This window comes from Gekko japonicus, unplaced genomic scaffold (assembly GCF_001447785.1).
Source record: "Gekko japonicus isolate JY-2015 unplaced genomic scaffold, Gekko_japonicus_V1.1 scaffold961, whole genome shotgun sequence".
NCBI classification, from domain to species: Eukaryota; Metazoa; Chordata; class Lepidosauria; order Squamata; family Gekkonidae; genus Gekko; species Gekko japonicus.
Window position 1 is genome coordinate 451,903 of NW_015175384.1, and position 24,094 is coordinate 475,996.

At 46.7% G+C, this 24,094-nt stretch overlaps 1 protein-coding gene across 1 annotated transcript in view; it reads left to right on the top strand.

Moving 5' to 3' along the window:
* The first annotated feature begins 119 nt into the window (after window positions 1-119).
* The window catches only part of KLHDC1 (kelch domain containing 1), a 27,693-nt gene continuing 3,718 nt past the window's right edge, over window positions 120-24,094 (top strand). The window contains exons 1-10 of the mRNA XM_015425609.1: window positions 120-498; window positions 5,608-5,678; window positions 8,095-8,212; window positions 9,821-9,939; window positions 10,435-10,513; window positions 11,301-11,384; window positions 11,570-11,653; window positions 12,784-12,842; window positions 17,270-17,382; window positions 18,716-18,788. Coding sequence (XP_015281095.1) covers window positions 388-498; window positions 5,608-5,678; window positions 8,095-8,212; window positions 9,821-9,939; window positions 10,435-10,513; window positions 11,301-11,384; window positions 11,570-11,653; window positions 12,784-12,842; window positions 17,270-17,382; window positions 18,716-18,788 — 911 coding nt within the window. The 5' untranslated portion in view covers window positions 120-387. The remainder of the gene's footprint in view (window positions 499-5,607; window positions 5,679-8,094; window positions 8,213-9,820; window positions 9,940-10,434; window positions 10,514-11,300; window positions 11,385-11,569; window positions 11,654-12,783; window positions 12,843-17,269; window positions 17,383-18,715; window positions 18,789-24,094) is intronic.

Sequence of the window (24,094 nt, forward strand, 5' to 3'; positions counted from 1 at the left end):
GGGGGGGCCCCCCCCCCGGCCCTTTGGGGGGGGGGGGGGGGGGGGGGGGTGGTCTCGGTCGCAGCCGTACTTCCCGAGAACGCGCCTCCCCTCTCCCTCGTTGTGGTGCGACCCGCCCTATCTCCCGCCCGTACTTCTGTGCGTCTGAAGCGGGCCGTGGGAGGCAGGCGCGTGTGTGGCGCGAACGGCCCCTCGTCCTCCCGACAGCCCTGAGGCGACCAGGCCACCCGCGCTAAAAAGAGGGGGGGGAGAGAAGGCTTCTCCCCGCCATCCCGTCCCTCTGTCTGAGCAGCGCGAGAAGAGCCTTCGCGGCCGGACTCGGAAGCGCGGCGACGCGCGGTTGCCGAGGCGACGGCCGCCGGGATCTCGCCCACCCCTCCCGCCAAGATGGCGGCCGGCGCTCCCTCTCCTCCCGCCCCACTCTGCGTGGCCGAGGAACGGAGCGGGCACTGCGCCGTGGTGGACGGGAGCTGCCTTTACGTGTGGGGAGGATACGTGGTAAGGGAGGCGGACCGGAGAGGGAGTCGAGCGGGGAGGCCCGCCCGCCGCCTCCTCTCCTCAGGCCGCCTGAGAGACTGACGGACTTTTTCGCTCTCGCCTCAGGAGGGACCGAAGCGGAGGGAGGGGAGGGGAGAGGGGCGGAGGCTTCCCTCGAGGCGGACGCTGATTGGCTGCGGGGCGGGGCGCGCTCGAGACCCAACGGTCAGCCTGCCTCTTCCTCCCCCCCCCCGTGGCTTTAGATATTAATTAGTGGTGTCAAAAGGGGGAACAAAACGGAGTTTGAGTTGGGGGGCACCACCCTTTAAGCCCAACGGTTTTTTTAAAATTATTTTTTTATTATTTTCTCAAAGGAAAATAAAGCTGGGATACAGAAGGGAAAAAGGGGAGGGGGGGAAATATAGATTCCACAGGTTTGTTAAATACTATGAATTGTCGTCTACAACAAGTAGAATCCAATCTATTACCAAATGCATTGCATAATTCAAATATACAGACAATGAACAAAGCATCAGTCAATCAGTTTTATTGCAACAGTGAGCGACCAGCAGTACAATATGATTTTAAAAAATTAAGTGATAAATTAATAAAGCAGTTTTACAGAATTTTGGGTTAGATTCTATTAAGTAATAAACAAAAACTCTAGAATTAGTAATCATATATTAAGGATACAAGACAGCACGTCTTTAACAGTTGAACAAATTTCTGTGCTAAAAACCTAAAACATTGTCTTAATTGTTTATCTAAATCTGAATTTTATTCTTATTGATTCTTTAAATATTAATGGAAGCCCAACAATTTTTTATTCAAGGTATGCATGCACACTTCCATATCTGAAAAAGTGCACATCCACAGGATAGCTTATACTGAGAATCAGGGCTTTTTTCCCTGGGGGAATGTGCTGGAACAGAGTTTGGTGTAGAGCCAGTTTGGTGTAGAGCCAGTTTGGTGTCGTGGTGAAGTGGCCGGACTCTAATCTGGGAGAACCGGATTTGATTCCCCACTCCTCCACTTGCACCTGCTGGATGACCTTGGGCAAGCCGTAGTTCTGACAAGAGCTGTTCTTGAAAAAGTGCAGTTTCTGCCAGAGTTCTCTCAGCCCCACTTGGTGTCTGTGGTGGGGAGGGGAAGGGAAAGGAGTTTGTAAACCGCTCTGAGACTCCTTTGGGTAGTGAAGGGTGGGGTATAAATCCAATCTCTACTTCTGACAAAATTCTTTTTAAAATGTTTGACAGTTCATGAGTTTTCACTATACAGATTGAAAACTTCCTTTCTCTCTTGAGAGTTCCAAGTTTGTTTTGCTACTTCAGTCTAACAGCTGCTCACCTGGATCTGTCTTTGTAAGTGAACAAAGTCCGAATCCAGTGGAACCTTTAAGACCAACAAAGTTTAATCCTGGGTATAGGTTTTTGTGTGCATGCACTGTTTTTCAGATAGCTGAAGAGGACATCTGAAGAAGTGTGCATGGATAGGACAGCTTATACCCAGAATGAAGCTTTGTTGGTCTTAAAAGTGCCACTGGACTCAAACTTTGTTCTGTTGCTTCAGTCCAGCACGAATGCCCACCTGTATCTGGTTTAAGTAGGGTTACCATATTTTGAAAAGCAAAAAATTTTCCCAACTGACTACTTCAAACAAGTGATCCCTGTGACAAATCTCATTTTAAATAGCCTTTCTCCTTCAGTGGTGGGGAAGTCATCTGTGACAAATCTCATTTGAAATAGCCTATTTAAACTGTGATAATTGCTATTAACTAGGAATATCCCAAACCTTCCAACCCCCAAAAGAGGACATTTTCCTCGGGTTTTTTTTTTTAAAAAAAGAGTCCAAAAGAGGATGGATGCCAAAATAGGAGGACATGTCCTCTAAAAAGAGGACCTCTGGTTACTCTAGGTTAAGTTCAGTTCAAAGTCTGTGTTTGAGGCTGAGAAAGTTTCTTGAGCGCAGAACGCATTGTGATGTAATGATTAGGGGTGTCGGACTAGGGCCTGGGCTAGATTATATCAGGTTAGGGATGCCAACTTCCAGGCTGCAATTACAATGGACCGCCAGATGACAGAGATCAGTTCCCCTGGAGAAATTGGCTGCTTTGGAAGGTGGACTCTATGATATTTATAACAACCTGGAGGCTGGAGATCTCCCAGGATTGCAACTGATCTTCAGGCGACAGAGATCGGTTCCCCTGGAGAAAATGGCTGCTTTGGGTGGTCAGCCATATGGCACTGTGCCCCATTGAAGTCCCTCCCTGCCCCATACCCTGCCTTCCTCAGGCTCCATCCCCAAAGTCTCCAGGTATTTCCCAAACTGGAGCTGGCAGTCCTATCACCCAGGGAGGTCCTTCCCAAACTCCTCCCTCCCCAAGCTCCACCTCAAACATCTCCAAGTATTTCCCAACCCAGGGACTGGCTACCCTAAGTGGTCTATACTACTGGGCAGGGGTCATTTTGTAGAAAAAGAGCTAGGGGAACTCATTAGCATACGCCATACCCCCTGACATCACCAGAAGTGTATCATAAGGCCACACCCCCTGATATCACCGGAAGTGTGTCATAAGGCCACACACCCCGCCCCCAACGGTCCCAGCCGCCCCCGCCGGCCTTGCAGCTCCACTGCCGAGCCCCATGAGGGGCCCTGCGGTGGACCTGCAAGGCCGGTGGGAGTGCAAGGAAGCCCCGCAAAGGCCCTCCCTGGTCCCAGGCAGGCAGGGGTGGGGAGAGGCAGGGAGGAAGCAACTTACCCTCCCTCTTCTCCTGCCTCCTCCTGGCTGAATGAGGGCCGGAAGCGGGGCAGCCGGAAGCAGGGGGCGGGGCTTCATCATGTGCCCCACCCCCGTACCTCACCCGGGGGAACTGCGATCCCCCCTGAAATGACCTCTGCTACTGGGTATAGCTTGCTGTATGTTGGAGCCCACTCTGTAATTTTTGCGTCATTTAATGTGTCATGTTAATACTTATGTGTTGCTTCAGCTCTGTTTTTAGACTTCTGGTTGGTTCTACAACCCTAACTCCTGGCCCAAAGGACACCCGTCTTGCCTCAACCAGGGCCAGGGCTTTCTCTGTCCTGGCCCCAGCCTGGTGGAACATGCTCCCTGTTGAGACCAGGGCCCTGCGGGATCTCCTTCAATTCCACAGGGCGGGCAAGATGGAGGTGTTCCGCCAGGCCTTTGGCCCCACTGCTGGACCTCCTGAGGGCACCTGGTATTTTTGGCCACTGTGTGACAGAATGTTGGACTAGATGGGCCATTGGCCTGATCCAACATGGCTTCTCTTGTTTTCTTATGTGCCCATCTATGGCCTCCCTGAGGTGGCCGTCACCCGTCTGTCACCTGTCTACTGACCACCGACAACTGGCCTTTAACTCATTGTACCATCGGGGCAGGACTTTATAGCCAACTGACGCTGTTCCAAGCAGCACCCATTGTTTGAATTGTTATCATGTTTTATCGTGGTTTAATGTTTTAAACTGAAATTGTATTTATTCTAATGATGTTACCCGCCCTGAGCCTGCCCACGGAATGGGCGGGATATAAATGCAAATAATAAATAAATAAACAAACAAATAAATATTTGCATTGTTCACTGAATGTCCCCTCCCGTTGATTGTATTGACTCGCTCTGGGTCATCCACCTTGACTCCAAGTGAGAAAGGAGGACTATAAATGACTGAAATAAATAAAACTCCTCTCTCAGCCAGAGGAAGCACATGACAAGCCGCCATGCTAAATCAGATGTGTACTCCCCATAACTTTATCCTCACACTGTCAAAAGCCTCATGTGTTGACTCTCTCTCTCTGCCTGGCAAGTAGGGTAGGAATGGAGGGAAATGCTTTAGATAACCTAAATCGTCTCATCTACCCATCTATTAGATGTACAGGAGCACAACAAGAAAGAAATAAAAAGTGCACATGTGAAAACTGATGGATCTTATGTCAGTCTTCATGCCTCAGACGTAGGGTTGCTAGCTCCAGGGTTGGGAAGTCCCTGGAGGTTTGGAGAGGAGCTTGGGGACAGGTGGGGCCTTAGCAGGGTATACTGCAGTAGAGTTCACCCTCCAAACCAGCCTGGACATCATTTGCAATTCTCCAGGCCCCACCTGGAGGCTGGCAACCCTACCCCCGTCATGTGTTTCTTTACAAGGCTGAAGTTGGATCCAAGCAGCTTTTCTGCCGGTGAAGGGAGGGGGTCACCTTTGAGTAGCCAAAAAGGCCGTACTGAGAAATTCCTGGAGATTTTGTGGTGGAGCCTGGGGAGGACAGAGTTGGGGAGGGGAGGGACCTTAGTGAGGTATAATGCCATATAATCCACCCTCCGAAGCAGCCGTTTTCCTCCAGGGGGACTGGTCTTTGTACTCTGGGGATCAGGTATAATTCTAAAGGATCTCTACACACACACCCCATCTTGAAGTTGGCAACCCTAGCTTTGGTAACTCAAAATAACCCTTGGCCCCAGTCCCATTAAGGCCTATGACCACAGCCAGTGGCTAGTAGAATTCTCAGACGCCATCCTGAGTGTTGGGAATGGAAATGGAAACAGCTCCCGAAGGGGTGTAAGGTCGTTGTCCCCATTTTACATTATGCACCCTGTGCCTGTGCCTGCTTACTCAGAAGTAAGTCCTAATCAGCTCAGTTGGAGTTTCCCCAAAAGTAATTTGTAAAAAAACCCTGCTGTGTGTCCTGTGTGTTGTCCAGGTCCAGCCCAGTAACAATGGCACATTTTCCTGCTTAAGTGTTTGTCATCCATTGGAGTTCTTTTTAACGATCATTGTCTTCGCACAGTGCTTCAAGATAAATACCATTATATATGTATTATTACGCACACATAATAGTGTTTCTGATAGCCTTGTTTCTATGATGCTCTTTCCTGTACCTACTTCTGATAAGCCAAATTTTATTCTCCGCCCTCCCAGGTACCCTGGTGGGTCTTAGGTGGCCAGCAAAGCTCATTGATGAAAGGAGATATGATGCCTTGTATGCACTATATTTTTGCAGTTCTTTTGGCAATCCAGATCGCCACTTGAATATGAAATGAAAAAGATATGAAAATGTCTATAGGGAATGAATTTGCGAATATTACTGATGAAATGTTTATATGCCTTTTTGGGGGGGGCTAGTCAATTGAAGAAAATGAAGTTTACCTTCCCAACGATGAGCTCTGGATCTATGACATTGACAGTGGATTATGGTAAGCCTCTTTAGATACAACTGAATTTTTTTTACAAGGTTTTTGTATTAATAGCTTTAGAAGCTGTAACAATTGCTTTTAAGAACGTAAGGAGAGCCTTTCTGGATCAGACAGGTGGTCCCATCTAGTCCAGCATCCTGTCTCTCACAGAGGCCAACTTTACAAAACTGAGATGTTCCTTAGAGCATGTGCAGAATTCCTTGCAGTAACAAGAAGCTGAAGGGGTCATTTCCCATGGACTCAGTTTCCCCTGAAGGATGAAAATAGAAGACAAGGGAAAATCCAAAATGTCCAGATATTTATGGTAAATGGAATTGGACCTAAACCAGCCTCCTTTCTAAGAATGTCAAGCTTATTTCTCCAATCTCACGCAAATCCACATCTCTGATGTCAGAGGCTCCTGTTACCAATCAGAGCAATATAAAATATAGTCCCGCCTTTATCAAGCATCTGGTAATTGCTCTGAGCTTCCATGACAAGTAGGTGGTCTGGTCCAAACTGGATTGTCCTTTGTCCAGAAGGGATTAAGTTTGCCAGGATGGCCCAATGTGGAATGGAAATAAATGGGTCAGTCTAATGGTTCAGTCTAGGTGGAGCTCTTGCCCTAGTGAGATGTTAGAGTATCTGTCACAGATTTTGTCACCAGCTGCTCCAATGCGCAGTCATTTATGATGTCTAGAAACCTCATTTCCATGGCATGACTTGAGCTCAAATTTGCCCTGTCAATATGAGGGTAGTTGAAGTCACCCAGTATGACAATGTATTCCACTTTAGTTATTTTGCTCTCTATCTCAAGATCTGCCTCATGACTTTGATCAAGGGGCGATGGTACACTCCCACTTTTAAGGCACCTTTAGTACCTATTATCTCCATCCACAGCAGTTGTGTCCCCGTTCCCCAGATTTAATAATAATAATTATTATTATTAAACTAAGAACTGTGAGCCTAAGAAACCTGGTCCTAAATTCCACACCTAACATAATGCTTGGTGAGAGGGTCACAATTATTCATCTGTTTCCTGCGGTGACAGGCAATGGTGAAATAGAACACCAACTCCCACCGACTGCAGTAAGAGCCTGAGCTCTCCCTGAGAGTTCAAATGACTCAACTGAGGCTATCTTACTTTGGTCGCATTACGAGAAGACAAGACCCACTGGGAGATACAAAGATGCTAGGAAAAGCTGAAAGCAGCAGGAGCAGAGGAAGGCCCAACAGGAGATGGATGGAAGCCACAGCCTTCAGTTTGAAAGACCTGGGCAAGGCTGTTAACAAGAGGACATTTTGGAGGTCATAAATTCATAGGGCAGCTTGATGGCACATAGCACACACCTCCCACCTAGGCTGAGAACGAAGGTCTGATAGACGCAGGCTATGGTGACCCTAGGAACAATCCAAAGACAGCTCGAAAGAGCCGAGGACATATTTACACAAAGGATTTTTCTGAAGTCGGGTCCAATACCATGCTGGGTTCCCGGGCAGCTTCCTCATGGAACGACCGTCAGTTTCGCTTTGACCTTTGCTTGTAGACATGCCAGAATCCAGCCATCACAGTGGTTACATTTAAATGCCGCTGTTTATATTTGAGGTCACTGGCAAAATTGGTTGGTTTGCTTATTTAAAATAATTGTATCATCCACGAACATGAAATTGAGCCAACTTCAGAGGACAGCGGAAGACAGGAGGGCCTGGCGGGAGCTGGTCCATGGGGTCGCGAAGAGTCGGACTCGACTGTGCGACTGAACAACAACAAATCATCCACCTTTCCTCCTGGAAAAAAATGAAGGGGGGGTAGTATTTAGACACACAAGTCTACACTGTAAAATTTTTGTAATCAAATGCAATAGCTTTGGGGCAGAACCTCCCTTTCATATTTTTGGCTATTCTGAAATCCAGGACCAGGATCACATTAATTCCATGAGCAAGGGAAACCTTTACTCTTACAGCAGTACAATAAGAAGAAGTGATCTGGGAATTAGCTTGCTCCCAACTTCCATATGGACTTGGCTATAAGATTCATCACCACATCCAGGATACATTTTAGAAATCCATTTTTAACGCCACCTTTCTTGCCCAATTTGTTTTTGTGAACTTTATAGAATTAGTTGATAAATTAACCCATGTATTTCTCTTTCTCACGAATCTGTTTTATTTGATGGACACAACAGATATTGTAGGCATTGTTTTAATTTGTATTTGTGCAAATTGTTTCCTTAACTGGTTAATCCATTTGCACTGAATCAGCTCCCAGTGATATATATCTTTTGGGGTGATATTTATGTACACCTAACTTTGACTCACGAAAGTTTATACCCTGGAAAATGTTGTTAGTCTTTAAGGATTTGCTGAAGTAATTACAGTTTTTTTCCCTTTCTCTCTGAGCAAGATTATGGGATGTCTTGTGTTTGCTCAATTTCAGGTCAATGCATCTAATGGAAGGGGATTTACCTCCCTCGATGTCTGGGAGCTGTGGGGCTTGCATCAATGGGCAGCTGTACCTCTTCGGTGGCTTTGATGACAAAGGATACAGCAATCGGGTACTGGGTCCCTTTAGTTTTCTGGACATATCGTAACAACCTACTGAGGATGAAATAACTCACTCATGAAACCGATACCTTACTATTAAGATTTCTCAGTCAAACTAATCTTAATAGTAAGGTATTGGTTTTACTTATCAAATAGTTTAAAATACGGTGGCTGGGATCCGAAGAGCTACTTTTATCTATGATCTGCCTCATTTGTATTTTTCCCTTCCTCCATAGAGCTGGAGGCAGGGTATATGTTCTCGCTTCCTCATTTTACCCTACACCAACACTGTGGGGGAGTTTAGGCTGAGGGAGAGTGACAGAGAGAGAGAGACAGTGTGGTGTAGTGATTAAGAGTGTGGACCCGAATCTGTGAGAACTGGGTTTGATTTCCCCACCCTTCCACATGCAGCTGCTTGGTGTGACCTTGGGTCAGTCATAAGTTCTTTCAGAGCTGTTCTCTCACAAGCAGTCCTCCAGAGAGCTCTCTCAGCCCCACCTACCTCACAGGGTGTCTGTCATGGGGAGGGGGAGGGAAAGGAGATTGTAAGCCGCTCTGATAATCCTTCGGGTAGTGAAGGACGGGGCATAAATCCAATCCAGGTCACCCATTGAGCTTTTGGGCAGTGTAGAGATGTGAACCTGGGTCTCCACCACTTTAAATGTGTATCACTTTAGGTGTCCCCAGCTGCTTCAGTACATCTTGTAGGATCTTACATAAACCCCTCCCCTGTGTCATATTACATTACTGCTGTTGCAGGGGGCAGGGAGGAGGAAGGAATAATGAAATTAGGGAAGTAACATGTCCTCAGCCTCATTTCTTTGAATCCTGCCCTACGATTGCAACCCACGGACACCGCTTCTGCACTGCTTCTAGCTGCATTCATACCCATATGGATTTTACGTCCAATGTGTTTGCCTGCTGTTTAAAATTAACCTTGTTGACGGCAGGGGTGCTGTTGATGTGGGAGAATACAGTGCCAAAATGCTGTGACTGTTTCTGCAACCGTTCATGACAGGATGTAGCAATCATTAATTCCTATCAATGTTGTAGCCAAATGTATGGTTAAATGGTTTGCTTCTTCATTTTGACTCCCAGGAATTAGGGCTACCGTTGTGAAATGCTGTGACCAGTAGCCAGTTACCAGCCACAGTTCAAACCAGGATACTCAAGTATAAAACAGCTTAGTCCCTGTTGTAATTAATAGATCTGGTCCTCTGGGTGTCTGCCAAGGGTGGATTTTGGTGCAAACTGGTCTGGCACCGATCTCTGGCTGAGCTTTGGCCTTGAAACTGCAGCCAGCTCCACTTCGCTTGGCCTGAATTGCAGTCAAAGGCATTTTCATGAGTGAGAAAACTCACCTTGGCCTTAATTCAAAGGCAGTGTGGATCACACTCTAAGTAAAATACAAATGGCCTCCGTAATGAAAGCAGATTTCCTGCTAGTTATTGGCATTTATAGACTGGAGATCAGAGCGTTTAAGGGTTTTCTCTTTTTTTTAAAAAAAATGGAATGAGTATCACTGCTTGTTCTCTCCTGTCGCCACCGTTGCCAATCAGCGCTTAATTTTTTTCCTGGAATATTGCTCTGTGTTGAAAGTGTTCTAATTTCCTTTTAAGCTCTATTATGTTAATTTGCGAACAAGGAATGGAGCCTATTTGTGGAAAAAACTCTCAGACTTTAATGGTCAGCCTCCTACACCACGTGACAAACTTGCCTGCTGGGTGTATAAAGACAGGTAATTGTCATGGGTGATTTCACAAACGGGGAGGTGGCGTTAGCTGGTCGACAGACTGACTGATTAGGCCCCCAGAGTTCTTAATTCTTTGTGTCTTCATGTCCTGGGTCAGTTATCCTAATTTTACCTGTGCTTCTCACTCATAACATTGGACTCTCGCTGTCCTTAATTTGTGCACAAGGTATGGGGATGGTAACAGCGGCTAGTTTTATAGCTTTTGGTAATGTGAACGCATTGTCAAATGCCTGTAACGTTCCCTGACTCATGGGTGATTCAAGGCGGAATTTAATTTCCCCCCTGCTGATTTCCTAAGAGCACTGATGACATAAACAGATTCCAAGAACCCCACTGGGATGAAGACAGAACTAAAAGACCAACAGTGCAGTCCTAAGTGGCCGATAGACTTCAGTGGGCTTTGAAGAGTCTACCTCGGCCTAGGATTGCACTTCAGTAGTCTCAATGGCAAAGAGTTAATTTGTATTCTAATCTTTTCAGGCTAATATATTTTGGAGGTTATGGCTGCAGGAAGCATAATGAGCTGAGTGACTGCTTTGATGTCCATGACGCATTCTGGGTAAGGGACACCATATTTTCAAATAGAAAGGACCCTTATAACATAAGAACATAAGAGAAGCCAATGTTGGATCAGGCCAAAGGCCCATCTAGTCCAACACTCTGTGTCACACAGTGGCCAAAAGTACCTGGTGCCATCAGGTGGTCCAGCAGTGGGGCTAGGACACTAGAAGCCCTCCCACTGTTGCCCCCCCCAAGCACCAAGAATACAGAGCATCCCTTGCCCCAGCCTGAGAGTTCCTATCGATACCTTGTGGCTAATAGCCACTGATGGACCTCTGCTCCAGATGTTTATCCAGTTCCCTCTTGAAGCCATCCGTGCTTGTAGCCACCACCAACTCCTGTGGCAGTGAATTCCACGTGTTAATCACTCTTTGGGTGAAGAAGGGCTTCCTTTTATCTGTTCTAACCCGACTGCTCAGCAGTTTCATTGAGTGCCCACTTGAGTTCTTGTATTGTGAGAAAGGGAGAAAAGTACCTCTTTCTCTACCTGCTCTATCCCATGCATAATCAAGCTCGATCATGTCACCCCTCAGCCGTCGTTTCTCCAAGCTAAAGAGCCCCAAGCGCTTTAACCTTTCTTCATGGAGACAGTGTTCCAACCCTTTGATCGTTCTAGTTGCCCTTTTCTGCACTTTTTCCAATGCTAAAATATCCTTTCTGAGGTGTGGTGACCAGAACTGTACACAGTACTCCAGATGAAGTCGCACCATTCCATGTTTGCTGGAATATTACAGATGCTTTCATTCTTCTCTTCTGTTCTTCTCTATATGGTTCCTGATCTTTAGGAGGGCCAGATATACTGGGGTTGGCACAACGATGTCCATGTCTTTGATACAAGTCTACAAACTTGGTATCAGCCCACAATTAAAGTAAGTGTCATATTGAAATCTTGGCTAAATTCTTGTCATGGTTATGAAACCGCCCTTTTCTGGCCGTCGTGTTTTATTTAACAATCAGGTTGTCTTCCATACATAACCTTGCGCTTTCTCCTTTAGCTTCTCGAATTTGCACAAATCTTTGGAATTATTTTGTATTCTTTTGTCTTCGCTTGCAGCACGGAGATCCACCTCAGCCCCGAGCGGCTCATTCGTGTGCCGTCCTGGGAAATAAGGGCTACGTCTTTGGAGGACGGGTTTTGGTTAGTCTTTTTAAAATTCAAAGTGTGATCGTTCCCAGTGTAAATGTAGCCACTGGGCATGGATGAATCTCCTCCCTTTCTCCTTCTCCTTTTCTGGGGCACACGTGCATTAGAGCTCTGTTCCTGTCTCCTGTTTATGTTTCCCTGAACCAGCTCCGTACCTGTCCAGGCACAGCATCTTGCACCCTGCATGACAGAGAGCCAGCCTGGTATAATGGTTATTGTCAGACTAGGCTCTAGGGCTGCGATCAGACGCACAATTAGACCTGACATAGGTGCGAATGCCAGGCGGATTTAAAGGGCGGGATCAGACGACAACTTCTGGGAAGCGCCCTGCAGCCGTCGGCAACCCGTTCTGCTCCGCTGCAGAAGTGGAGTTAAAAGACACTGGGGGAAATCCGGTAGTAAACAGGTTGCGACGGGCTAGGGATGGACTTTCCCGTGTCTGATCGCTCCAGCACGCTCTCATGCCGTCAAGATGGTCTGATCAGGCCATCCCAATTCCGTGCTGTTGTTTCCCCCCCCCCTTCTCAGTATGCGCATCATCGCAAACTCCATAGGGAGCCCTCAGTGCGGAGGTGCGATTCGTTGATTCCTTGCTTATGCGCATGGGGGGTGAATATGGCACAAAAAACCCGACTCACCGACAGTTGCGGCTGATCACGCACCGACAGACTGCGCCCGCAGCTTCAAAGGGAGGTGTGACCGTGCAACTGTGGGTCAAATTCCTCTGGAGGAAATAGCCAAACCGCCCCCACCCCCCGTTTTATATGGCGCGTGTGACCGCAACCTAGGAGACCCAGGTTGGACTCCCCACTCTGCCATGAAAGCTCACTAGGTGACCTTGGGCTAATCATACTCTCTCAGCCTAGCCTTCTTCATAGGGTTGTTGTGAGGATAAATTGGAGGAGTGGAAACCAGTGTAATCTTCTTTGGGTCTTCACTGGGGAGCAAGGCAGCAAATGAATGCAGTGAACGAATGAGTGACTGATACGGTTGGCTGTTGTGTCCTGCATATGGACACTGCAGTCCCCTCCTGCCCTCTGGGGAGCTGTCCGGTTGCTGTGCTGAAATCATTATTTTCTTTCAACATCATCCTCACACACTCTGTTCTGTTTCTTTAAAAACAGCAAACAAGGATGAACGATTTACATTCTCTGAACTTGGATACCTGGGCTTGGTCAGGAAAGTAAGTTATTTCCCCCCATATCACTTTCTTCTCTGGTTTCAGCATTTCTAATTCAACCTGGAATATGTGATGTGATTTTTACATTTCTGTTGAGTGGGTTTGTGTTTATGAAATTGCTCTCAGCTGCACTCATAAAAGGGCTGTGATGTGATGCAGTTTTCTTTAGGGCAGTAAGCAATGAGATGACATAAAAGGAAACTTCCTTATATTGCACTGAAATCTTAGTTTGACGACTCTTGCAACTATTGTATCTATTGCTGTCGTTATAAGTATTCTCACTTTGGGAAAAAGTGGTTTTAACTTTTTTTTAAAATCAAACCGAGAATATTTTAAAGGAAGAAACTCTCTTAACAGAGAGTTGCCTTCCCTTATTTGATTGTTCTAGACTTTGTGTATATGTGTGTTATATTGCTATCAAGTTGCTTTTGAGAGCCAGTTTGGTGTCGTGGTTAAGTGTGCAGACTCTAATCTGGGAGAACCGGGTTTGATTCCCCACTCTTCCACTTGCACCTGCTGGATGACCTCGGGTAAGCCATACGTTCTTCCAGAGCTGTTCTTGAAAAAGAGCAGTTTCTGTCAGAGTTCTCTCAGCCCCACCTACCTCACAGGCACTGTTCCCTCTAAGCTGAGTTAGTGTGAGCAAGCTCACAGTTCTTTAGCCTCCAGCTCACACATTTTTGTCTTAGCCCAGGAAGGATGGCTCCAAGCAACCTAATTTCTGCAGCAGTCAAATCGCTCGCTCACAACTTTAATCCCAGTTGCTCACAAAGTAGAATTTTTGCTCACAAGATCCCACAGCTTAGAGGGAACAGTCACAGGGTGTCTGTTGTGGGGAGGGGAAGGGGATGGAGTTTGTAAGCCGCTCTGAGACTCCTTTAGGTAGTGAAGGGCTGTGTATTAATCCAATCTCTTCTTCTTTTTCTTCTTCTCTTTTGACATATGGTGACCCTGTGAATTAACGAGTCTCCATGATTCTCCATAAGTCAGAAGCCGCTTGACGGCACTTAACACACTCACAGCAGCCTTGCAAACTGAAGACCGTGGCTTCCTTTATTGCGTTTGCTGTTTAGGCACACCTACAGAAGTTCAGGTCTCCTACCCCATCTCATCATTTTCACAAAAGTAGTCCTTCTCTGGGGAAATTTAATTACAAGGTCTGTTGCAATTTAAACAGAGGCGAGATGGCCATCTGACACCAATGCTGATTCTGTGAACTTAGGCAGATCGTGAGAGGGAGGGCAGGAAAGGTGGAATCAGTGCTTAGTTCCCGTGGCCCTTTCTTACATGCCCAAGGAAATGCTGATGGCCACTTTGTGGTCAGGAAGCTATTTTTCTCCAGGCCAGTTTGGCTGGGGATCCTGGAGGGTTTTTGTCATCTTCTGGGCATGGAACAAGGGTCACTGGGGGTGTGGAGGGGGAGGTATTTGTGAATTTCCTGCCTTGTGCAGGGGGTTGGACTAGATGACCCTGGAGGTCCCTTCCAACTCTATGATTCTGCTATGCTGAAAAAAGCGAGCCATCCTCTGTCTGCCACTATGAAGTCCTCTAAGCTTGTTTTGGAGGAAGGTGAGTGCCCAGATAAATGCCGAAGCTGGGATTTTCATGTCTCCCAAGAGTATGCATAAGAAGAGCCTTGCCCCCTTTTCAGAAACATGGGGCAGGTGCCCCAGTGGGGAACAGTGGTCAGCAGAGCCACAGGAATCATGTCAAAAGCCAGATGTTGCTCTTGAGCAACTGGATTAGGTTGATTCAGGTGGGTAGCCCTGTTGGTCTGAAGCAACAGAACAAAGTTTGAGTCCAGTGGCACCTTGAAGACCAACAAAGTTTAATTCTGGGAATAAGCTAGAAGTGTGCATGCACACAAAAGCTTATATCCAGAATCAGGGCTCTTTTGTAGAAAAAGCCCAGCAGGAACTCATTAGCATAATAGGCCACACCCAACAGCAGGAACTCATTAGCATATTGGGCCACACCCCTGACAGCACAGCTCATTAGCACATTAGGCCACACCCCCATGTTACCAGAAGTGTGCTCATCCAGCCACACCCACCTTTTGCTTGTTATTCTGTTCACCTTGTTTGTTGTCAAAACCCAGGGCTTTTTTGTAGCAGGAACTCCTTTGCATGTCAGGCCACACACCCCTAATGTAGCCAGTCCTAATGAGTTTCTGCTGTTGGGTGTGGCCTATTATGCTAATGAGTTCCTGCTGGGCGTGGCCAACTTGGGAGCCAGACGGAATTCCATTCCTGTGTGTTCCTGCCCAAAAATAGCCCTGTCAGAATTAAACTTTGTTGGTCTTCAAGGTGCCACTGGACTCAAACTTTGTTCTACTGGATCAGGTTGTTACACATAAAGGATGACGAGAGAGGAAAGAGGTTCCAGTCTCTCCCAAGGAGAACCGGTAAGTGAAAGTGTAATAAAGTAGGATAAACAGCAACTACAAGAAAGAAATAGTCTAAAGCATAAGAAAATTGACCTCAGCAAAGGGTGTGATTCATCACGTTAGGAAACACCAGTTAAAGTTTAAGCCAGGATGAAAGACAGCATTTAATTTTTTGATGAGTTCTCATTCAGCACTTTTGCATTGCATATCCCCGTTCCCCTCTGCCCCTCTTTTGGAGGGAGGGTAGAACAGATCTGCAACAGGATGCCCAGGAAGATTAAAACATTCCCTCCCACTCGTTTCTGAATCTTGTAGTTTCTGGTGTTAGATTTGTGTTTGTTTATTCTCTCCCATTGGGACTGACCGACTTGTCCTTTGTGGACAGTGGAGCAGCATTGTTGGCAGATCCGATGTTAAGCTGGATGAGGTGCGAGTGGATGAGCTCAAGATGGCGTACCTGATTTTTTTGGGTCCTGTAACAGTATTGCTTTAGTGGAGAGCCAGTTTTGTGTAGTGGTTAAGTGCGCGGACTCTAATCTGGGAGAATTGGGTTTGATTCCCCACTCCTCCACTTGCACCTGGCTGGATGACCTTGGGCAAGCCATAGTTCTGATAACAGCTGTTCTTGAAAAAGAGCAGTTTCTGTCAGAGCTCTCTCAGCCCCACCTACCTCACAGGGTGTCTGCTGTGGGGAGGGGAAGGGAAAGGAGTTTGTAAGCCACTCTGAGACTCCTTTGGGTAGTGAAGGGCGGGGAATAAATCCAATCTCTTCTTCTTCTTCTTCTATATGGGGACAACATTGTTCTCCCTGTTTGGTTCTTGGGTTTGTTTCTCTGTTGGGTGGTCCATCGTTGCTGGTGAGAAGGGGGGAAGGTCATTCAGTTCCCTCTGCCACTCCCGTGCCCCTACTCTCTGCCACAGCTTTTTGAGGGGCACAGGGAGCTGCTGGTGAAAAAGGAAGATGAGAAAGACTCAGCCCAGGTCACCGAAGCTCAGATCTAACGCCCGAGCAAATGTTTAAATCCCCCTTTGGAACCATTTAAGCCAGTGGCTGACACCACATCTTGAGGCAACATATTCTGTAAATTAATTTTGTGTTCTCTGAAAAAGTACTTCATTTTGCCCATCCTGAATCTTCTGCCAGTCAGTTTCATAGGCTTATGAGCAAGGGTAGTAGTTTATCCACTTTCCCAACACCGTGCATATAAATCATCCTAATTGCCCTGTGTCTTCTCCCTCTGCGGCAGAGGACATCTCTGTGGGTTATTCCCATTGTTCCCATCGGGAGGCAGGAAACACTTTTTTCTTCTTCCCTTTGGCGCCTTCGGAATAACTCGCCCCTTCAGTTCTGTTCCTGCCTCCATAGGGAGTAGCAGCATTAGCATAGTGTAGGCTCAGCTCTAGCTTATGCCTTTTTTCTGCACTTCTTACCCCCCTTTCTTTACATTTTTCCTAAACTTTTTTGCCTTGTTCTCTATTTCCTTCTACCTCCGTTACTTCTCTGCTTCCCCCGCCTTGGGGACTCTGAAAATCTGTCTCCCGCCTTTTTTGCCTCCACTGGAACGGAGCGCACAGATGGTGGCAACAGAGCACACCGACGCCTTTCTCTCTGAGGAGGAAGCCGAGCCGTGTCGCGCCACAGCTCCGCATCTGATCACCGGCGGGGCCAACTTGCCCCCGCGGCTTGTTCGTGCTGATGTAGAAGATGCCGCTTCGGTCATTTGCTTGCTCTTTGATGCCACAACATCATTTTTGAGATAGGGCAATGAGAACTGAATGTAGCTGCCCCATAGATTTATATAAATTCATTTCCATACTGGCTGTCTTGTTTGCAGTCCCACAGCTAAGAAACTCCCAGAGAGTTCCAATGAGAAGTATAAAGCTTGTGAAGAAAGTAGATAATTGTAAGCAAATTGTCCGATTCATGATACCTTCAGAAAATAGTTGCCTCCTGTAATCATGGTAAACTCCCACCCCAGTAATTCTTTTGTTTACTTCTTTTTATGATATACACCTTCAGTATTTTGTTTCCTTTTCTACCTAGAATTTGTACAAATGGCGAAAAACCAGGGGAGCGATCATGGCATACTTTAACTCCTATAGCAGATGATAAACTGTTCCTGTTTGGTGGGCTGAGTTCAGACAATGTACCTCTAAGTAAGTATGTTTTCCAAACTCTATTGAGTTTGTTGGGCAAGCAGCGGTACAATTTATAATTGCTTAATTGGTGTGGTTAGTGAATTAAAAATAAAAACTTTGAACTAAACTTTGTCCCTGACGAATGTATAGAGTGTAGCTTGCCATTGCCCCACTGAAGATGGGGGATCCCCTGCCCCCAGGGGGCTCTTCTCTGCCATTGCTTGGCTGGCCAGCAGGGGGGAAATGGCGGGAAAGGGGGGGGGATGTGGTTAGTGTCCTGATGTGCTGATGTCACTCCCTGTGCTGTGGCTTAACCACAGAGTTTTGCCTGAATGCCAGAGTGTCCCTGGTGTTCCCTGGTGATGCGTTGACATCATTTCTGGGCTCATGGGGAGTGATGTCATGGTGTCACCAGCAATTTCATTATGTCACCAGTGAGGCCCCCCCCCCCACTGGTACGTCCCCCCACCAGTTGCCAGGCAGCAGTAATGAAAATTCTTGGAGAACCTGTAGCCACCTCATCCCCATGCCAAAGTTGATAGAAGCAAAACGGGTGACTTTTCCTTTCGCTGTTTATCCACGTCTAACAGATTGCACTTGCAAAGTGAAACTTCTGGGTCTACCTTTGCAGCAGTAAAAGCACAGGCAACTAAAGCTACAATCAGTTCCAAAATACTGATTATGAAAACAAGCCCAGCCTTTATTTCTGCAAATTCACACAAGCTTGGTACTTTTTCAGGGTTACACTCCAGCACCCACAGCAACTCTGGGAAATGCACACTGAGTTCTTGCAGAGGAAGGTTTTGTACGTTTCCCCAGTTTCCTGCCCCCTTCCTCAGATCAGTTATCATTTCTCCTCCCAAATGGGCCAACCCTGAATCCTGAATTTCTCCCATGAGCTCTAGGCAGGAATGGAAGATCGAGTCCCTCCTCCCCATGACGAGAAATTCTCCACCAAGCACAGGGTCTCTTTGAAGGAATCCAAATGCCAAAGGAGCCATGAGGGCCTAGGAAGGCCACATGGACCTGAAAACTTGGCAAAATAGGGGAAATTGTCATGATTCTGATCCCGTGGTTCATTGGTCATAGTGAATGACTTTTGATATTGAAAAACATTACAAAAGCAGATTGTGATGCCATGGAAGCCCCAAAGGGTCAAACATTCTGTGCCTCCTCGGGAGTGAGCTGAAGTGGTTCTTTCCGTCATTGCTGGGGTTGCCCGATGTTTTTGTATCAAATATTTATTTGCTGGCGTTACGTTCAACACAAAATCGACTGTGTTAGGCAGCCATTTATTATCAATGGAAATTTCTTATAAAAATAACATTAATCTGTACACCTTTCTTTTCAGGTGATGGCTGGATTTATAGCGTCTCCCCAAATGAATGGCAACAGCTTGCCTATTTACCAAAGAGCAGACCGAGGTATCTTCAGCCAGTCCACACTTGTTGGGACTGAGATAAGTAGGAATAGATTGTTATGTCAAACTCAGAATCATTGCATTCTCAAATATTTGCTTGCATGTTAATGTTAGTATTTTAAATAAATACATCAGTTGTATTTTAGATAACTACATCAATTACACACTTTGTTTTTCAGATGATACCAAAGAGGTAATCAGTCAAGTGATTGTGAGATTAGATAATGTCTGACTTAGTCAATATGCAGTTAACTGACACTTACCAGAATGCTCAGTTAACCAATTGCTGCCCTTACCCTGCGCAGAGCCTTCTGTTGCGTTTGTGTTTTTGCCCTAAATGTATAGAATCATAGAGTTGGAAGGGGCCATACAGACCATCTAGCCCAACCCCCTGCCCAATGCAGGACCAGCCTAAAGCATCCCTGACAAATATTCGTCCAGCCTCTTCTTGAAAGCTGTCAGTGAAGGGGAGCTATTTATTCGGAAGAAGGCACATTGATTTCCTGGCGCACACAGTCAAAATTGCAGGTTGAAAAATTGGCTTGAATGAACTTCTGTCTTCTGGGAAGGACTGGGTGGTATGGGAGAGAGGTTGCTTGGAGCATAATGCTCAAAGCGGGTCTACATACCCGACATCCAGTGCAGATGGGACCAAATTTCGTGGCTATTAACCTACACAAACCTGGAAAATAACTGAACAGTTGAGACGTATTTATAAGTTTACAGCCAATGAATACATGAAGCTACTGTTCTGTCTGCCTCTGTATTGTCCACTCTAACTGGCAGCCCCTCTTCAGGGGCTTGCCTGATACCTTCTGCACAAGATCCTTTAACTGGAAATGTTGGGGATCATTACTGGGACTTTCTGCATACTTAACAAGTGCTCTATCCCCTCGTCAGAGGCTGTTCTTCAGCAAACGTTCCATCAGTATATGGACAGATGGATGCAATCTGGCTCTCCCAGCACCCACCACTACTATATCAGGTTGCCCTTCCGCTTTTTCTTCCCCTCTGAAGTCCGAAGCAGATCTATAATGCATTAGACAGGCTACAGGGCAGCACGCTGGTACTACTATTTATTTCATTTTGTAGATCTTTTTCCTTCAGTATAATTTGATAGCGGGTCAGCTGGAAGTCACATGAACTTTTCCATTGATCCTCAGCCCTCTTTGCTTTGCATAGTATGGCGCCCTCTTATTGGGGAGGACTGTATTTCTTTTTAATATTTATATTTTGTGTTTACAAAATAGGTAGTTTCAGGTGCCCCCAGGAATTTTAATAAATTCCAAATCCCCTCTTTGCTTCTGGTGTTGGTATTGTGACCCAGGGTCTAGGCTTTCAAGGATCTATGTGGTCCTGAGGAAGAATTGATATGACTTCTGGGATATATTTAAATAAAATAGGATTTATTGAAAGAGGAACAAAATAAGAGGTTGGTTATTATGTAACTGGCTGGGAATAAGGTTCTTGTAAATATATTTGTCAACTGTATCACACACTCTTGTCAGTTTCAGTCCTTAAGATTCCACCCTGACAGGAATCTCTCACTGAGGCCACCACACAGTTTAATCTCTTGGTAAATTTAACTTCTCTAAGAACTTTAAAGATTCACTATTGAAGATATATGCTGCTCTCTCTCAGATCCCACACAGAACTAACTGAACGCTCCCTGACTGAACAATACCAACTGACTTTCATAACTAACTTTCATAACTGACTGACACACACACACACAGAGATCCCTTCCAAAAACTCCCCCCACACTGTCATCCACCAATCACAGCACATTTCTCTCTCTCAGTCACTCTAGTCTGCTTATCACCACACTTCAACCAAACATTTAAAGGGACACACACACTCTTAAAACAAGGAATCGTTACACATAGTATAAACATTAGACCTAGGGCAGTCTCCCTTCAAGATCCACTCAGTGGAGCTGGGCTGAGGCCACTTAAGTCAGAGTAAAGAAAATATGCAGAAGTCCTTGTCGGCCGCCATTCCGCCCTTGTCCTTCCTTCACCCTGGACACAGAGCAAGGTTCAGCCACTGATGAGCCCAGGTACAAGCCTGACCCACTGAGAAATAGCAGTTTTCCCTGCAGTTGCCAAAATGAAGAGAGGCGGGCTGGGGGGCTGGCAGGCAGTTTCCAGGATGGGCTGCCCTCTTACGTAAAAGTAGTTACTGACCAGAGGCTTAGGGGGACTGGCAGGCATGAAGACCCTCTTGCCCGAAAGAGGCCTGGCTCTACTGAAGTAAAAATGCGCTCCTGTTATTTGCAGTCTCTGTGGAATGGGCCGAGTCCAGAGAAAGTTGGCCTCTAGTGGTTTCTTTGAGGTTGTGTTTAAAAATACAGCTGCTGAAGGCTCGGACTCTAAGCAGGCCAACTCTCCAAGAGCTTCCACTGAGATCAGTGTCCCATAGGGCTGAGTCCCACAGGCATGCATATTACTGGGCATCTTTGGTTCAGACAGACTTGACAAGCCCAGCGTAGGCAGGGCAAGAGGAAGGTCCCCGAAGCGCACACCCCCTCAACTGCAAAGCCCCTGCTTCATCCCTTCTCTTTTCAGAGCAAACCACGATTGGCATTAACGTCGAAACCTTGGCAAGCTGCAAAAATGTGGGGAGGAATGGAGAAGGGGGTCAGCTTTGTGTGTGAGGAGGGAGGAGTTCCAAATCTCCTAACCACAATTAAGGGATCCGGGAACACTTTGCCTGCTTGCTACCGCCCTTACCCACTCTGGTCTGCTACTGAATGTGTGAACGGCATCCCTTAAAAAAGTGTTGTGGGCCATGTCAGCCACTTGAACACCTTGTTCGTGGCCTTAACCCGTCATGACTAGTTCAGGTCATCACTTTATATCATGGTAACAAGCTGGTAAGCATGCCTGTGTGAACTCACCCCCTCGATTTCAGTAAAATTCCCGAGTGTCTGGCTTTTTCTGGGCTGGGTCCAGGCCTCTACCTTCCTGGTAGTAGCACAGACACGACCCTACTTTTCATTGTCTGCAGGAATATGGTGTTAACGGCCATTCCCATGATAACACAGTTGAGAAAATAACTGCCAGTTTGGTGTCGTGGTTGAGTGCGCGGACTCTAATCTGGGAGAATCGGGTTTGATTCCCTACTCCTCCACTTGCACCTGGCTGGATGAACTTGGGCAAGCCGTAGTTCTGATAAGAGCTGTCCTTGAAAAAGAGCAGTTCCTGTCAAGAGCTCTCTCAGCCCCACCTACCCCACAAGGGTGTCTGTTGTGGGGAGGGGAAGGGAAAGGAGTCTGTAAGCTGCTCTGAGACTCCAGGTCGTGAAGGGCAGGGTATAAATCCAATCTCTTCTTCTTCTTGAAAAAGAGCCGTTTCTGTCAGAGCTCTCTCAGCCCCACTACCTCACAGGGGTGTCTGTTGTGGGGAGGAGAAGGGAAAGGAGTTTGTAAGCTGCTCTGAGACACCTTTGGGTAGTGAAGGGCGGGGTATAAATCCGATCTCTTCTTCTTTCCTCTGTATGTGGATGTACAAAATTGCCCCGTGCTGAGTCAGAATTTGGGGCCACCTTACCCAGTGCCGCCTGCTCTGGTTGTCAGTGGGAGGCACAGTAGGATCTTTCCCAGCAGCTACCACCTGAGATCCTTGTTTTTGGACAGGAAGGTCAGAGACCGAACCTGGGACCTTCTTCTCCAACTCAGGATCTCTGTCTGAGCCACTGCATTAAAGGCACTGTGTAGTTCCAAGATTTGAATGATGACAACTAATTTGAGTTGGAGGGTCTGTTTTTTTTTTTTTTAAGATAACGTTGATGTAGCTGATGTGTGATGTAAATAACATGCTTTATTAGAATGTCTAGGTGCTAAGTTAGAGCAGCTGTGAGAGGACTTAAACTCTATCAGTCTGTAGAAAGACAGCCTCAGGTTGGCAGCTAGGAGGTCCACAGAGTCAAGGCAGTGTTCTCCGGTGTTCCAGTCCAGGCCAGAGTTTCCCTAATGCACATAAGGCAGAGGCAGACCTATCGACAGGTATGAGGAAGAGCACAGGTGGGATACAGTTTAGTGTAAGGAGATCCGTGAATAATTGCTGGAATGAATGAAGTGAGAAGCACTGAGTCGTCAAGCACATTATTTTTGCAGCAGTTAAATAAACAAAAGGGACGAATCCTGTTAACCTCTGCGAATTATACTTGGCTGACTCATTCCAAAAAGATTGATTTGATTTGATAAATGAAGGTTCACCTGACAATTATTGGTACAAATTGGTTTGATTGACAACGGACTTGTATTGATGCATACCCATTTGTTTATTTTGCATTCGCTTGTGTAAAAAGGGGTCTTAACATAAGAACATAAGAGAAGCCATGTTGGATCAGGCCAGTGGCCCATCCAGTCAAACACTCTGTTATAGACTGGCCAAAACCCAGGTACCATCAGGAGGTCCACCAGCGGGGCCAGAACTCCAGAAGCCCTCCCACTGTTGCCCCCCAAGCACCAAGAATACAGAGCATTACTGCCCCAGACATAAGAACATCAGAGAAGCCAATGTTGTATCAGGCCAATGGCCCATCCAGTCCAACACTCTGGGTCACACAGTGGTCAAAACTCCAGTGCTATCAGGAGGTCCACCAGTGTGGCCAAAACTCCAGACATTCTCCCACTGTTGCCCCCCCTCCCCCAAGCACCATCACTGCCCCGGACAGAGTGTTCCATCCATACCTTGTGGCTAATAGCCACTGATGAACCTCTGCTCCATATGTTTATCCAGCCTCCTCATAAGAACACAAGGGAAGCCATGTTGGATCAGGCCAGTGTCCCATCCAGTCCAGCACTCTGTCACACAGTAGCCAAAACCCAGGTGCTCTCAGGAGGGCCACCAGAGGGGCCAGAACTCCAGAAGCCCTTCCACTGTGGCCCCCCAGGCACCAAGGATACAGAGCATCCCTTGCCTCAGACATAAGAACATAAGAGGAGCCATGTTGGATCAGGCCAATGGCCCATCCAGCAACACTCTGTGTCATACAGTGGCCAAAAATACCAGGTGCCATCAGGAGGTCCACCACTGGGGCCAGACAGAGTGTTCCATCCATACCTTGTGCCTAATAGCCACTGATGGACCTCCACTCCATATATTTATCCAGTCCCCCTCTTGAAGCTGTCCACATTTGCAGCCACCACCGCTTCCTGTGGCATGTGTTAATTACTCATTGGGTGAAGAAGTACTTGCTTTTATGTGTTCTAAACTGACTGCTCATTAATTTCCTTGAGTGCCCACGAGTTCTTGTATTGTGAGAAAAGGAAAAAAGGGACTTCTTTCACTACATTCTCTATGG